At 38.5% G+C, this 16,711-nt stretch overlaps 1 protein-coding gene across 1 annotated transcript in view; it reads right to left on the bottom strand.

Annotated features, from left to right (window-relative positions):
- The window catches only part of KIAA0825 (KIAA0825 ortholog), a 251,615-nt gene that overhangs the window by 155,635 nt on the left and 79,269 nt on the right, over positions 1–16,711 (bottom strand). Inside the window, exons 7-10 of the mRNA XM_052777154.1 lie at positions 8,810–8,904; positions 6,853–7,080; positions 5,582–5,847; positions 4,182–4,332 (exon numbers count right to left, since the gene is read on the bottom strand). Of these exons, the coding sequence (XP_052633114.1) occupies positions 4,182–4,332; positions 5,582–5,847; positions 6,853–7,080; positions 8,810–8,904 (740 nt within the window). The remainder of the gene's footprint in view (positions 1–4,181; positions 4,333–5,581; positions 5,848–6,852; positions 7,081–8,809; positions 8,905–16,711) is intronic.

The raw sequence follows: 16,711 nt of genomic DNA, 5'->3' as shown, positions 1-16,711 counted from the left end.
TATAATACCATGACTACTCTTGAGGTACATTCCAGTAGAAGTTATCCAGAAATAAACCTCTAACCCTACCTTAGAGACATTTTACTAACATCTCCCTTTCTTTGCAAAAACATTTCAGCTGTTACAGAATAAACTTACCACATAAAAAATAATTAGTTTGAATGTCTAATGGAAGCTAATTTATTTAGGTTATATGTTTGATTTACAAAAATAAATTTAAAAAATTTCAAAAACCATGCAGACTTAACAACCAGAAATATAATTCTAAATTGACCTTCTAACATAGGGTATTTATTTTTTTAAGTAACAGAATGTTGGCGAGTTTTACTTTTTAACTATGTAACTGTAAACACAAATTGCTTCATTTTCTCTGCTTTATTTAATTTAAAGCAGTAGATTGAATAATACCCATTTCCTAACATTGTACCTCCACTGAAGAAGCAACAGCTTCACTGAAGATTTAAAGGAGATTCATTCCCCTTTTCTGACCTGTTTTTCTATTTGTTGCCATTTCTAGACAATTCTACTGGTAAACATCTGCTATTTTTGCAGGCTTTGTATAATACAAACAGATGTGAGCTTTTATTTAGCTTATATATCAGGAAACAAGCAGCTGCACTTTATTACACAAGCTACTCAATATTATCTTTGAACAGACAATTCTTTATTCTTTGACTATTAGAAAACATAAGTTCCCAAAGCTACAGCAGATGTCTGCTACTCTAAAAGCTCCATTTGAAAACGTGATCTGGAGAGCTGGCCCAGTGGCACAGTGGGTGTTCAGTGCACTCTACCAGCGAGATCCTGAACCCAGAGAGTTTCACTCCCCGGCAGCTTAGACTCCGAGTGCTGGATGGGAACTGTGCTCTTAGAGCTCAGCTCAGATCTCGCATTACCACAAATTCGCTACTTGTATCTCACAAAATCTCTGCTTAACTTTCCTAAAAGATAGTCAAAACTTCCTGTCATCTCACAGTGGTAACAACCTCTGTGTTTACCCTCTAATCATAATAGGTCTTCTGGCTTTTCTTTTAATGCCAGTTACCCTTATTGCATTAGGTGCATGTCAGAGGGAGGATGGGTGAGCAGGTACTGACATTAGTTATGAAAGTCCAAAAATATTTAAAATACATTATTCTTATTTTAACAATGTAGAAAATTCTTTTATAGATTGTAATAACCATTTGCTAGCAATCTTCCTGTCCTCAGATGTTACCACTGTACAAACAAACAAATAAATGGATGCGGAAAGTGCAGCTCTGTGTAATTAAACACAGACACTGTCCCCTGCCCCTTCCTCCTTCCTTTCCCTTTGTCTTTCAGTGGTTTTGCCTTCCTTCTGGGTCACTTACAGTTTTATTAGTCAATATGTCATTAGTGGGGAATGGAAGGAAGGCTACCACATATTCTTTCTAATACCACTTGAATGTCCTATACTATTGGGGAACAAGAAGAGAGTAACTTCATGTGATCTCTGATGTGTCGGATTGCCATTTAGTTTGTAATTAAGCATGTAATACAAGAATGAGGAAAGAAAGGTTTCTTCTTCTTCCTTCTCCCCTACTCATGCACACAGCACACACAAAGGACAGGCAACGTTTTGCTTACTTTGTGGAAGCACAAGGGAATGTATTTTTTTTTCTTTATGAAATTGCATTCAGGATTTACAGAAGAGGACTGAATCTTTTATAGTTGCATGTAATACTCAAAACTAACTGGGGGACAATGGGGAAAGGGTAGTGAGGGTCCTGACCTAAACCAGATTCAAGAGCTGGGCTACTCAAGAGACAAGCAGAAGCAGAGGGCCAAGTGCAGCTTCCCGTTAAAGAAACAAGATCACGGTGCTGTTTACAGCAGTGGATCCCACTGAAAACGCAGCAAGGGCTGTGAGCCACTGACTCGCGCAAGCGCAAGAGTGCATTCCCATTGAGAGAGGAGGAGCTCCTACCAGAGCCTGCTCTTGATGACTGGCACGACCTTCTGGCGCCTAGCTCCAAGCTACTCCTGTTTTCTGAGCTCAGCAGGATCTGCACGACTTACGAGGCAGAGCTTCACGCTCCCTGCTAAGCTTAGACCTCGGAAGGAGCCACCTCTCACTGCGAGAAGTTTCAGCAGGACGTTGCCTCTGTAACAAGCAATAGGTCTTAGGCCAATCTCTTCCATTTGGGATGCCTACAGGAGCTCAATGGAAGTAGCAGCTGCTCAGCATCATGCCTCCTGAAGGCACTCTGAGCAGACCATGGTCCATCCTTGGGCCAAGGCCTGTAGCCCAGTAAAAAGAGCAGAGTGGTGACGTAAAATTACACACTTCCCACCTCAAGTCCTTCAAGTGTACAGAGCTGAGATACCAGCTTTCTTCACCCTTCCTACACACATCAGTTCTGATCAGTGATGATAAAATCGTTTAGCTAATCCATACTCTTTATTCTTGAGACAGCTATTTCTGACAACTAGGTTTCCTCCATGGCGAATAGTTATTGGGTCACTAATACACAGGACAGAGCACCACACAGACTACAGAGAGTGAAGACCCTATCATGATTTATCGGTTGCCAAAAGCCACTAAATTTCTTACCTTCTTATCAACCCAGGACATCTGGGCTCACATTCAAACAAAAGTAAAATGCTTGTTTACTTGTCTTTGAGGGATGGGCATTTTGACAGATTACTCAGATTAAGGTCTGCATTACCCGTCCAGTATGGATTTTTGTCACTGACTCAGCAGCTTTTTATATTACATCTGCAGAATACATGTATCACACAGAGGTTTCTCTCATGTAAGAATTCTAGAAAATGCTTAACAAAAACACCCTAGTTCTCTCAGATAGCAAATGATATAAGGAAGGACAGGACTTTGCCTCCTGGAGATCTCAGTTGTCGTTGATAAAAAACATATAATACTTCCACTTCATCCTGAAATTAAGTGAAAATAATTTCAAACAGTATATGTCAGTCTATGTCTGCATTTAACTGGGATGAAAAAAACCCAAAATAAATTATAACAATTCACTTGATCCTTAGTGTTTTTTCACAGAATTATTAGGATTATAGTTTAAGACCAGACCTGTTGTCCTGGTTTCAGCTGGGATAGAGTTAACTGTCTTCCTAGTAGCTGGTACAGTGCTATGTTTTGAGTTCAGTATGTGAAGAATGTTGATAACACTGATGTTTTCAGTTGTTGCTCAGTAGTGTTTAGACTAATGTCAAGGATTTTTCAGCTTCTCATGCCCAGTCAGTGAGAAAGCTGGAGGGGCACAAGAAGTTGGCACAGGACACAGCCAGGGCAGCTGACCCAAACTGGCCAACGGGGTATTCCATACCATGTGACGTCCCATCCGGTTTAGGAACGGGGAAGTGGGGGGGGGCAGGGATTCTCTGCTCGGGGACTGGCTGGGTGTCGGTCGGCGGGTGGTGAGCAATTGCACTGTGCATCATTTGTACATTCCAATCCTTTCATTATTGCTGTTGTCATTTTATTAGTGTTATCATTATCATTATTAGTTTCTTCTTTTCTGTTCTATTAAACCGTTCTTATCTCAACCCACGGGTTTTGCTTCTTTTCCCGATTTTCTCCCCCATCCCACTGAGTGGGGGGGAGTGAGTGAGCGGCTGCGTGGTGTTTAGTTGCTGGCTGGGGTTAAACCACGACACCTGTGACTTCAAAATGCAGGTGAAATGGCACTAGTTTTTTCAGAAACACATTGTTGAATGCTGAAGGTAACTATATTGACAACCTTTCTTTGTTATGTCCTTCAGTCACAAAAAGTAAAAAGGGGAACCAATTGAAAATAAAAATCAAAGAATCAGATTAAAAAATTCCAGGAGAAAAATAGCTGTCTTTCATTTTCATACGTTACACTCTCTACAAGAAGAAGTGTTAAAATGACAGTGTCTTCTTTACTGAGTTCTGTATAAATGTCTTGAACTTGACACACAATATTTTATTAAGCGAATGACACAAACACTCCCTGGTAATGATTTATCCCATCTTTAAATGACTATGTTTTCCTACATCATTTCTACAGAGGCATTTGCATGCAATAATAGATATTTCAAAATAGTAAATTCCAATAATCTTTATGTAAAAATAATGTTGATCTTATGCTTCTAATTAGTCAGAGAGCTGGCAGCCAGTAAAACACATTTTGTAAAAGGGAGGCACAGTAAACTTAACCTCACACCTCATAAAAAGCTTTGTAGTCATCCCAGTGGTGGCTCTCAGCATCCTGTAAAATGCTTGTAGCACAAACTCTGACGCAGTAGTTCGTAACTCGAAACTGGAGAACGTTGATGAATTCCTGATATTGTTGGACAGGCACTAGGAACAGGGGTCTGTTCAGAGAGAATGATCAAAGAGGCAAAGATTGAAAGGCTGTGCAGTAGGAGGTAACAATCCCCAGTACTGCAAATGGTTTTGATTATTAGGTATCAATCATTCATTTCCTCTCTGTCCTGCAGTCTGAACCTAGCATTCACTTTTGAAAAATATCTGGTCTTTGTTTCACAAGTTCTTTAAATATATCTGCTCATCTCTAAATTCTCATTTAACCAAGTCACTGAGAAATATATTACTTCATCCTATTTTCTGAGATAAAAGTACATTTGTCCTTCAGTTATCGGGAGATTCTGCGTTGAAGCATAATTGCATTCAGCACTGAGTGTGATAAAGAAAACACAAACACAGAGTCCAGAGATTATTTTTGGTAAGTATGTACTAAAACTCTTTCATAATACACATAAGTAGAATTACTGAGCAATATTTTGGCTCAGACTTCCCATTCACAAAGATACACTTCATGCAGCAGTGAGTAAAACATCAGAGGGAAAGTAGCTCCACAATGCACACAACCCCTTAGAAATCATACATTCCTTGAAAATTGCACTAGTTCAGGTGTCCCTCCCAGAAGGCCCAGTTTCTACTTTTAAATTACATATGGCCAGAAACACATGGGCCAATAAAGAGATTCCTTGTATCTTAAGTCAAAATCTCCTAAAAGCACAGCAAATGTAGTTATATTGTCCCCTAGGCCAAACACTGTCTTAGACTTTACACTACTACTTCATATCTTTTCTAATTTTTATTCTGCGTGCAATGAAAAATAAATTCTAAAACTACATTGGATGTATTTGTTCACATTTCTGAATACAGATGGTGTAAGGAAAAAGTGCAGGAATGTATATTTACACTGTCCTTTAAGATTGCTACGTGCTAAATCAGATTTTATGAAAATTCAGCTATTGCAAAGGTCAGAAAAGGAAATTAAGGCCTTAGCCCTTTATTTATATGAAAGCAGAGTACATTCAGTTCACTGGACAATCCTATTTACTCAAGCTTAATAAACAAAAAATATTGATCTGCAAATCAAATGCAGATCTTAAACATAAATAATTTGTTTTGTAATGGCTGCTTTAGATTATCAATAGCTTTGATTCAGGTCTTTCCATAAATAGTACACGCAGTGCGTGTGCTAAAAAATATGATGCAATTTGGAAAACTACCACCATACTGTATCACCAAAATGGAATGAGGTCCTATATTATTTATGTTTGAATTAAACCATTATAAGTAAAAGGGACTCACTTTTTGTTTGTTTCTCTCATTAAATTGCTATACATTGTAAAATGCTGAAAGACATATATCGCTGTGGAAAGGGCAGCATACAAGTCTTGCAGGGGAGCCTTAGAGGGAACGTCTTTGCTTTTCTCCTCTAGTCTTGCCAGGACAGCTGTTGCCACTTTGCTGCAGGCCTCTACAAAGTTTGCTCTAATTTCCTGAAGAGAATCATCTCTGCATGCCAGAGCCAATGGAAGCAATGTGTCAAGTTCCTCCATGATGTCAGAACAAAACTGAGAGAAATAAATGTGGCATCAAGTTATTTGTATTCTGACAGCACTGTTTAATTTATACACACTAGGGTCAGATTCTTGAATAATGAAATTGGCATAAAACATAAATATATTAAATCAGCTTTAGAAACGTTTCGTTCTGTTATACAGGGTAGAAAAGTTTATCTACAGTAAATGAATTACTATTTCATTCCTTCTTGCTTTAAAGCTGCATAATATATACTGGGAAAAAAATTAAAAACATCTTATGCTAGTAATGCCTTCATTTTGTTTATGATTTCATTAGATGTACATTCAAAGCATAAGGTTAATTCCTTGTAAAGAAAGATAATTTTCTAAACCAATTTATTTTGAAAAATATACAAACACATTTCTTAATACTGAATTTGAAAACAAACTTGTCATCTCTCAGTAAATTCATACATTGATCTCCCTAAAATTATCTCCCAAAAGCTTATGTGTTATTTTAAGCAAACATTCATTAACAGCATTCCAAATTTGCTAGAACAGTTGCAAAGCTTACTAAATAAAAAACTTTCAAACACATATTGCCTCAGAAAAACAATTTAATTAATCATCATAAATGACCTTTCAGACAAATCAAAGAACTCTTAATTTGCCCATATTATTGGTTATGCTGATTAGTTAAATGGCATGTCTAAGGATATGAATACAGGAAATCCCTTTATAGCTATGCTTCAAAGCTTTCAGCATTTTCCCATAGAACCACTTGGTAACAGAGCAGATACTAATCAGAATGTTTTAAAACTTTTTGGATGAAAAAAATAATGCCAGAGAAGTTTAAAAGTTAATTCTTTCAAGTACAGACTATGGACTATTGTATAAACTCTGTTCAGCCTCATATTGTAATGCCTCTCACTTTCTTCTTAATTCCATTTATATCAGATATAGAATATTAATGGTACTGTAAGTACTTCAAAGTGTAGATGGCAAACAGCCTTGGCATTCTGTCTCCCCTCAAACTTCAGATCTTTTGATACCTGCCTTAGCAATTCGTTTTGGTTGCTCCTCCTGTTGGACTGCTCCACAGGACTCCCTCATTTGCTGATTGTTTACAAGACTCATTGCAGAGCCTGCAGCTGAAAACTCTTCTTTCTGCTCATGTTGAAGAATTTTAGTTGAAAAATCCTCAATTGCTATTGTTATACAGTGAGCCACAGAAGAAGACAGGTCTTTAAATGCATTTCTCCAGCCAAAATTCAGTAAAATAGGCTGAAATACATATTTATATTAAGTCAATCCAAATTTATTATTGAGTATTATTATTGTCTGAAACTTATACAAACATCCATAATTAAATTGAAGGACACCCTCATCTTTTGAAATTCATTTTAATAACTTAAAATATAGTCTGCTAGCCTTGAAATCATATTAAAAGCAGTATATACACTCAACAAAAATGAACATGCATAACAATATTAAATTTGTCATCAAATTTTTAAGAAATAAATTTATAAAAAACCCTTTTTAAACAAGAATGCTTTTAAAAGCTATGCTTCATCTTTACATTATTTATATCCTTTAACAGAATCTATTTAACAAAGTCAAACACATTTGTAACCATTTTCAATACTTTAACAAGTAATCTAGCAATTGATACCCTGTAATAATTTTCACTGCAAGGTAGCAACTGGAAGCTAATAACTGTGAATACTAACAGCAAACATTTAGAGAAGGTGGTTTTAACACAGCCATACTGGATTTTACTTCTCTAGAGATGGATTTAGCAATGATTAAAATGTTTAAATAGAGATTTCTGGGTTTTAGCCAATGCTGCCTTTTACTATGGTTTACATCAGTTCCCTGCCTTCTATAAACAGAGACTTCTGAAGTTATCTGAAGCATAACAGTTGCAAGAAGAAGACATAGTAGGACATCATTACTTTTCTACTAATCTTGCTTTGCATTGCTCATATGACATACAGCAGACTTAAACCTTACCAGAAGCAGCCAACTGAGAATTGCACCACTGTAAGAGAAATATTTTAATGACGTAAGATGTACAGTAAAGATCCCCACCATGAGGGCATAGTAGGAGAAAAGAGGGATTCCTAACAAATTGCAGCTATAATCCCAAATTAGAAGACAATGAAGGGCTAGTAAGTAAAGCCCTTCCAGCTTAGTACAATTTAGAAGTTTCCTTTCCCTTTCCCCACTCCCAACACTCAACTCCAGCAAGCACAGAGACAGCCCCCATCGACACCCATTTTTGCACTTCCTCTTTTTTTTTTTTTTTTTTTAATCTTGGGTCAACTAAAGCTCATTCTTCTCAAAATAGTGTTCTTTGTAATCTATAAGATACAGGAACATTGATCTCACAAACTGATTCAAAGCACATTTAAAAAAGTAATTTCACCACTAAAATTGAGCCATTAGGAAATTAAATTCCACATTGCAAAACATCAGACTTGTTAGAGCATTGAGGTCCCATAAACTCAACAATAAAAATTTGTTTAGTAGTAAATGGAAGCCAGACTAAAACTTAATCTTGTACATACATTCTACAAAGCATAGTGCTTATTACACAGTAGTTTGTTGGCATCCAAGAAACCAGACATCATGTGAGTACTTATCCTATAGGAAGCATCATTATGATGAAATGCTAAGAACTTGATAGATCTTTTTCAGATTCTGCTGTTTTGCGAATATATTTAATACTGAAGAAAGCGATCATATTTTAGCATTTTTTTACTGTTTTGCTGTGAGGTACCTTATACTACTGATGTTAAATCCATTCTGTTATTGCATCTTAAATAACAACCAGTTCTTCATAGTAAGATTTTACTCCATCTTAACTGAGACTTTGCACCTAAAATTAATTGCAGTAGCTAAATAATAAATTATGGCAATAGGTGTTTATAATGAACATGGTTACAGACTACACTGGAGACACAGACAAAAGAAAATCCCCTACTAAGTGTAAGACTCTTTTCATACTCACCTCTTCTACCTGAAGTAACTGCTCAGGAAGCACACTGGTTTCATTTGCTCTAGTTTCTCCTATTAAAAGCTCCCCACTAGCTTTCTTCAGAACTCCTGCACAGTATGATAAAAGGGATCAAAGTTAAGATTAATTCTGTAGAAAAGTCAGCAGCCTACAACACCTTCTGATATATCAATATGAAGTATAAAAAAACCCTCAACAAGATGTAGGGGAATACTAATGTTATGATAAAGTCAAATTCAGGTTATACACAGCTCCTTTTATATAACATGATGAAATCCACATCCCATTGTATTCATATTTTATACAAACGCACATATAATGTGTAAAATATAGTTTCTTTTGTCATTAATTCATTTTTATACTGATTGTGCAGTCACCTATTCCTAGGGAGAACAGATAACCTTAGAACAGCTGTGTAGAAATTAATTTCTATTCTTTGTTCAATAAATTATATGAATTGCACACTAATGTATTTTTATAGTTTTTACTTATTTGGAAACGCCAATATGATAAGAACAAAAAGACAGTTAATTAGTACAGTTATTATAAGCAAAATAATGGTGACAGGAACAAGAACAAGTGAAGCTCCTTAAAAAGGGCTGGTACAAAGCCCACTCATAAATCTTGGAGTAATGGGAATATCGCCCCAGTTTTGACAAGGACAAACCAGTATTTGGGGTGGATATCACTTTCATCATCGTCTCAAGCAATTCAGTGGGTTCCTGGAGTGCATTGATGATAACTTCCTCCTCCAAGTGATAGAGAAGCCAACAAGGTGAGGTGCTTTGCTGGATCTCATACTCACCAAAAAGGAGGGTTTGTTGGGGATGTGAAGGTCAAAGGCAGCCTTGAATGCAGTGACCATGAGATGGTGGAATTCAGGACCCTGATGGCAGGCAGAAGGGTGAAAAGAAAGCTCACAACCCTGGACTTCAGGAGACCAGACTTTGGCCTCTTCAGGCATCTGCTTGGAACAGTCCCATGGGATAAGGCCCATGATGGAAATGGGGCCCAAGAAAGCTGGTTAATACTCAAGGATGACTCCCCCAACCTCAAGAGAGTCCGAAAAAAAATGCCAGGAGGCCTGCACAGATGAACAAGGAGCTCCTAGCCAAATTCAAACACAAAATGAAGTGTACAGAGGGTGGAAGCAAGGACAGGTAACCTGGGAGGAACACAGAAGCAATGGCTGAGCATCTAGGGACAAAGTTAGGAAAGCTAAAGCCCAAATGCAACTAAATCTGGCCAGTGATGTCAAAGACAACAAAAAGGGCTTCTGTAAGTACACAGGTGACAAATGGAAGACTAGGAAAAATGTGGGCCCATTGCTCAAAGAGACGGGGGACCTGGTTACACGGACATGGAAAAGGCTGAGGTACTGAATGCCGCCTGTGCCTCAGTCTTTTACTAGCAAGACCAGCCTTCAGGAATCCCAAGTCCCAGAGACCAGGGGATAACATTGGAGCAAGGAAGATGTACCCTTGGTGGAAGAAGATTAGGTCTGGGAATACTTAAGCAAACTGGAAATACATAAGTCCCTGGGTCCTCATGGGATGCACCCACAAGTGCTGAGGGAGCTGGCAGATGTCATTACAAGGCCACTCTCAGTAATCTTTGACCAATCATGGGAACTGGGAGAAGAGTCCAAAGGGTGGAGGAAAGCAAATGTCACTCCTATCTTCAAGAAGAGCAAGAAGGAGGACTCAGGGAATCACAGGCCAGTCAACCTTACCTCAATCCCTGGGAAGGTGATGGAGCAGTTAACCCTGGAAACCATTTCCAGGCACATTGTGGACACAAACTTCACCAGGAGTACTCAGCATGGCTTCACCAAGGGGAAGTCATGCTTGACCATCTTGATGAAGAAATGACTGGCCTGGTAGATGAGGGGAGAGCAGTGGCTATTGTCCACCTGGACTTCAGTAAGGTCTTTGACACTGTCTCCCATAAGATCCTGTTAGGGGACAAGCTGTAGACAAGCTCTTGATGTATGGGCTGGATAAACAGACAGTGAAGTGGGTTGAAAGCTTGCTGAATAGCCAGGCCCAGAGCGTGGTGATCAGTGGCACAAAGTCTAATTGGAAGCCAGTAACTAGTGACCTATCTCAGGGGTAAATACTAGGTCCAGTCCTGTTTAACATCTTCATTAATGATCTGGATGATGGGGCAGAGTGTACCCTCAGCAAGTTTGCAAGTGACACCAAACGGGGAGTAGTGGCTGATACACCAGAGGGTCATGCTGCCATCCAGAGGGACCTCAACAGGCTGGAGAAATGGCCACACAAAAAATCTCATGAAGTTCAACAAGGGGAAGTGCAAAGTCATGCACCTGGGCAGGGACAACCCCAGGCACCAATATGATGGGGGCTACCCAGCTGGAAAGCAGCTTTGCACAAAAGGACCTGGGGGCCCAGGTGGACACCGAGTTGAACATGAGCCAGCAATGTGCCCTTGCTGCAAAGAGGGCGAATAGTATCCTGGGCTGCATTAGACAAAGCATTGCCAACAGGTCAAGGGAGGTGATCCTTCCCTTCTACTCAGCACTGGTGAGGCCACACCTGGAGTGCTGTGTCCAGTTCTGGGCTACTCAGAACAAGAGAGACAGGGACATACAGAAGAGTGTCAAAGAAAGGGCCATGAAGATGATTAAGGGACTGGAGAATCTCTCCTATGAGGAAAGGCTGAGAGTAATGGGACTGTTTAGCCTAGCAAAGAGAAGGCTCAGGGGCTATCTCACTAATGTATATAAATACCTGAAGGGAGGGTGCAAAGAGGACAGAGCCAGGCTCCTCTCAGTGGTGCCCAGAGACACAGGAGGTTCCCTCTGAACATCAGGAAACACTTTTTTTTACTGTGACGGTGACCAAGCAGTGGAACAGATTGTCCAGAGAGGCTATGGACTCTCCATCCTTGGAGAAACTCAAAAGCTGTCTGGACATGATCCTGAGCAACTGGCTGTACAAGGCCCTGCTTGAACAGGGGTTTTCGGATCAGAAGACCTCCAAAGTTCCCGTCCAACCTCAACCGCAATTCTGTGAGTCTGTTTCAAAAGGAATATGAGAATAAAACCAAACAATATGGTATTTTTAAAATATGTCTCCTAGCATAAAGCTGGTAAACAACACAGGTGCAGATATTCTTAATTTAATGTAGCTTGTGCAATTAAAACCAAGACGTTTTAAATTATTGGGTGCTGTCAAGCATTGTTAAAGACGATCTTCTAAGCATAAACTTAATGGTCTTCACTCACCTGAAGCTACTGGTAGTATACACGGCCAAGGTTTAAAGAGCTTTTCTCTTTCTATGAAATACCCAGTATTTGCACATACATAGGATTTCATTTACCCAAAGTGGATTTTACCTTTTCCCTAAACAATTCACCCTCTGAAAATGAACACTCTGCTTTTCATACACCTATACAGCATTCTAAAGCTTCAAGGGTTTTGTGGTTTTTTTTTCCAAGCACTGTTTTCACTTGTGTTTTCAAAAGACGTCAGGGAAAAACAGCTTTGAGCTGGGAAAAAATGAAAGGTAAAATGGTAGAACATAAAACCAGAAGAGACTAACCAGGTCATCTGGCTCGCTGATCATTCAACACATGTTACAGACAGCACCATAAAGTTACTGCTTTTTTCAATATGTTTTGATGTATTTCATGATGAAGTTTCCTACAGTTTTCTTTAGAAATTACTCCAGAATGAAAAAAAACCCCTAACTGACTGGATAGTTTCCCTATTTTCTATTCTGTGCTTTGTATCTTAAATTTGCCTCGTTTTTCCTTGCAGTTCTCCTTTTTATAGACATAACATCTGATTCTAACTATAGGCACAATTGAATATCTATATATTCACATTCGTTCATTGTCACTACTTAGATGAGCTATTTATAATTTTTTATATCAAGACTTTAAAGATAACCTTTAACATTTAACCTAAAATCCTTGTGTATTCATGGAATTGCTGCCTTACCTGTTAAGAACTCACAGCTGAGATAAACAGGTAACTAGCTGATGGTAGATTTGTGTCTCCAGGACCAGAGACGGAAGAGTCAAACGATGCTTCCACCAGCATCAGTCATTTTAAAGGTTGCTTCATTTTTAAATTAACAGGTTCCACTAGATCTCCCCACCTCCTTTTCTAATTAACAGCCTGTGCGCTCTTGCCCTATATTCATATACATCTATCTATGTGCCTGCAGGCTCGCACACATATAAAACCTTTTCTGGTCTTCTGAAAGAAGCCCCAAGGTCAAGTCTCCTATCTTTTACTGAGTTCCTTTAGTTTCCCAAATTTTTGCATTTCCCAAATCTCACCTAGGTAATGCTGGCCTTAATCTTCTTCAATTTAACCTCCAGCTGTCAAGGGCTCCCTTCACTCTTTTCATTGATCACTGCACACTAGCCACAGCCCCCACAAAGCCTCTGCACTTCAGATGCTACCTCAACCTTCCTCAAACATTGTTTCCACACATATCAAATTACCCCTTTCCTGTCCTGCTACTTCTTCACTTGTCTTCTGACTGTCTTGCCCTAATCAGCAAACTCCCCTGGGAAATAAAATTGCAGCCTTATTCAAGAGACTGGTACAGCTACTCAGCCCAAATTAGTTTGCCATTGCAGACAGGAAGGCAGGCAATGGGAGGAAGGAAGCATCCCTACCTAGACAGCCATAGTTTTCTACACAAATTCTTTGACTCCTCTCTTCTCCCAAATTCCAAACCTCAAACTCCATCTGCACAGATAGACAGAAGTGTATTCAGTCCTTCCCATATGGCCACGTAGAGGAGAGAATTTGCAGAAAGAGAGCAGAGAGAAGTGAATGTAATGAAAGAAGATGATAGAGGCTTAAGGAAAACTTCTCAGGTTTTCACACTTGCTCCCTTTCCAGAGCATATTCCACACCTCCACCCTTCTTGATCATTAGTGAAGATTGGATTAACCACAAATCCCTGCCATATCTTTCTTGCAATTTACATTCTACAAACTTGAAAAACTGCTCATACTTTGCGTATTTCCTTCAGTTTACCAGCCAGGCAGCTTGAATCATTTTGATAGTAAATATTCAAAACAAGATTATGTCAAGTGTTTCTGTTAAAATCAAAACTCTTCAGCCAAATTTCCTTACATGTATTAAAATTTGTCTGGGATTATTCTTCTCTTTAAATTAAATCTTTTTGCCTATGTCCCCTTTGTCTCAATGTATTTAGTTCTTTCTCCAGTATTTTTCTGGTTTTGTAATGATGATGACATTGAGACCTCTTGCATTGTTAATATAATTCTTTTTCTTCCTTATAACTAGTTCTATTAAATTATTTTTTATACAGAATTCCACAGCTTTGCTATTTTTTTCATAGCATTTAGGGTCATAAGAACAGTCATTGTGACATCATCTTGCATGCAGCATAGAGTAGCAAAGCATGACAGAAACCTTTTGCATGACAGCTCACTAACTGTGAATAAGGTAAGTAAACAGCACCATCAAAGTGGCTTACTAGTTGGATTCAGCCAGCTCAACCAGAACTTTTATTGAAACTGTACTGGAAATGTCTTGCAGAAATGGGAAATACCACTCCCCCACAAATATAAATAAGCAGAAGAAACAAAAAATATTTGACTAGCTGTGGATTAAAAAACCTCCTGCATTCTATCTTCAATAATGGGCTTTTTTTTTGTTGTACTGTACTGAGCAAACTGTAATAACACAAATACCGAAAACATACATCTGAAATCAAACTCTCTCCTAGTGTAAATTCCATCTTCACTTTGGATTGATTTGCTGAAGCTATATATTTCTTAAAGAAGCTACTTGAACATCTTGCTTGGAGACCAAAGCAAAAATCACACCTTTCTTTTTTGAATCTTTACAACTTCAAATTCTATTAAAAGGATGCACCTCATAAATTTGATTCCACAGTCCTTTTATTACACTTTCCAGAAATGTATATAGAGTAAAGGATTTCTTCTTATGCTGTGAAGGAAAGACCTTTGCAAATCTTCCCAGTCCCCTGAGGCAAAGCTTGTAAACTTAAGGGCTTGACAACTTTGCCCACAGTATTTTCAAAGAGCTCCATTGGAAAAAGCTTTTCTTGGTACTCATTATCTGATCTGTCCAAAGTTCACCTTTCTCACTGGAATGGAAAAAAAAAAAGTGAGAGACAGATGAAAGTACGTTAGATGTTTTTGATTTTTTAAAAGTCTCAACAAGAGGCTTCTGAAAAGCCAGAGGGAAGAGAAATCTACCTTAAAGATGGGAAGAGAATGCAATTTGGCAGGATTCTAAACCAAAATCTCCTGCTTAACCCCTGACTGCAGCTGAATGTTCCAGATTCCTTCAAAGAGAACAACTCCTGTGATGCTACATGTACTAGGTATGTCAGAACATCTCAGGAATTTCAACGGAATGTAAATAGCGAAGTAGACTATCTCATCACAGTAGGCATGACAAGATACCTGCAGAAGAAAGGGTTAAATGCCTAGTCAAGAAAAAATAGAAAGTGGTTACTCCTTTAATTTTCCGAAACCTATTGCTTATAGTGGAACAAAGCCAGGTTACACAACACTGAGAATAAATGTTCGAAAAATACGGTTACCCTTCCTCAGAAAGGTAGAGTAGCAGTCTTATCCAGATGCCACACTAAAGTTTAGGGATGGAAAAAAACCACATCATCATTTATTCGTCCAAGCACTTTTAATGATTTTCTCCTTTTATTTGACTTAAGAGAAAACCTGAAAACTACACTGGTAGTAGATAAAATGTGTATTAATACTACCTTTTCTTTAATTATGCTTAGATAACACAGATATAATTTGAAATCAAGCACAAAATTTGGCATGTACATAGTGCTTATTGAGGAATACATGCTAAGTTAGGTCTGATAAAGGAAAGTCAAAAAATAAAATCAGGAAGAACTGGATGGAGAATAGTGAAAAGAAGTTAGAGTGGAAAATGCAATTCATAGAATTTTTTTTCAATCTATGCAAAACAATTGGGAAAATGAGGATTCTGAATATATTCCAGAAGATGCCAGATACAGAACTCTCAAACTGAACTCAGAGAACTATCCGTATCACCTAAAAAACCTCTCTACATCCATCTCCCTACAGAGTTCACTCTGGTTCACTGTTTCCTTTGGTGCTATTGTCTGCCATGGGGTTACCATCAGAGAACACTGGTAGGCAGTACTTCCCTCTAACATCTATTTTCAACCGCTTAAATTGGTCTTCATAGGATTCCATTGTGCACACTGCAAAGAAACTTGTCTTGTTGCCAGCCAGAACTGTGAACTACATGTCTTTCTTTTCTTCACTGTTCTTTTTTTGGTTCACAAGCAACCTCCTACCAAAAGCAGAATCTGCAGAAGAGACTACATCCAAGCGATAATGCAATGAAAAAGTATGAAGAGAAGCCCAGGTGGCCACCTTGCAAATTTCCAATGTGGAAGCCTTCGACCTCTCCGCCCAAGAAGCAGCTATAGTCCTAGTGTAATGAGCTTTACAAACCCTGGGAGCCTCTTTACCCTTAACTACATACGCCTCCCTAATACAATCCCTTAACCATCTAGCTAAGGAACTCTTAGAAGCCATTTGACCCCTCTTAAGACCCCCTAAGAGTACAAACAATCTGTCAGAAGATATGAAATCTTTGATTCTTCTGTGATAAACCCTAAGTGTTCTTCTTACATCCAATTTATGCAGCCATTGCTCTTTGTCATCGCTGGGTTTAGGGAAAAATGAGGGCCAAGAAACTGTCTGGTTTAGATAAAACTCAGATGCCATCTTTGGGACAAAAAAAAATTTAAAAAGAGGAACCATCCAAAGAACTACTTTGTTTCTGATGGAACTTTACACATGTTCTATATATCAAGATTGAAGTACTATGGGATATGCTGAAAATCAAC

This window comes from Harpia harpyja, chromosome Z, assembly GCF_026419915.1.
Source record: "Harpia harpyja isolate bHarHar1 chromosome Z, bHarHar1 primary haplotype, whole genome shotgun sequence".
Classification (NCBI taxonomy): Eukaryota; Metazoa; Chordata; class Aves; order Accipitriformes; family Accipitridae; genus Harpia; species Harpia harpyja.
This window is presented reverse-complemented; position numbering and strand designations above follow the sequence as displayed.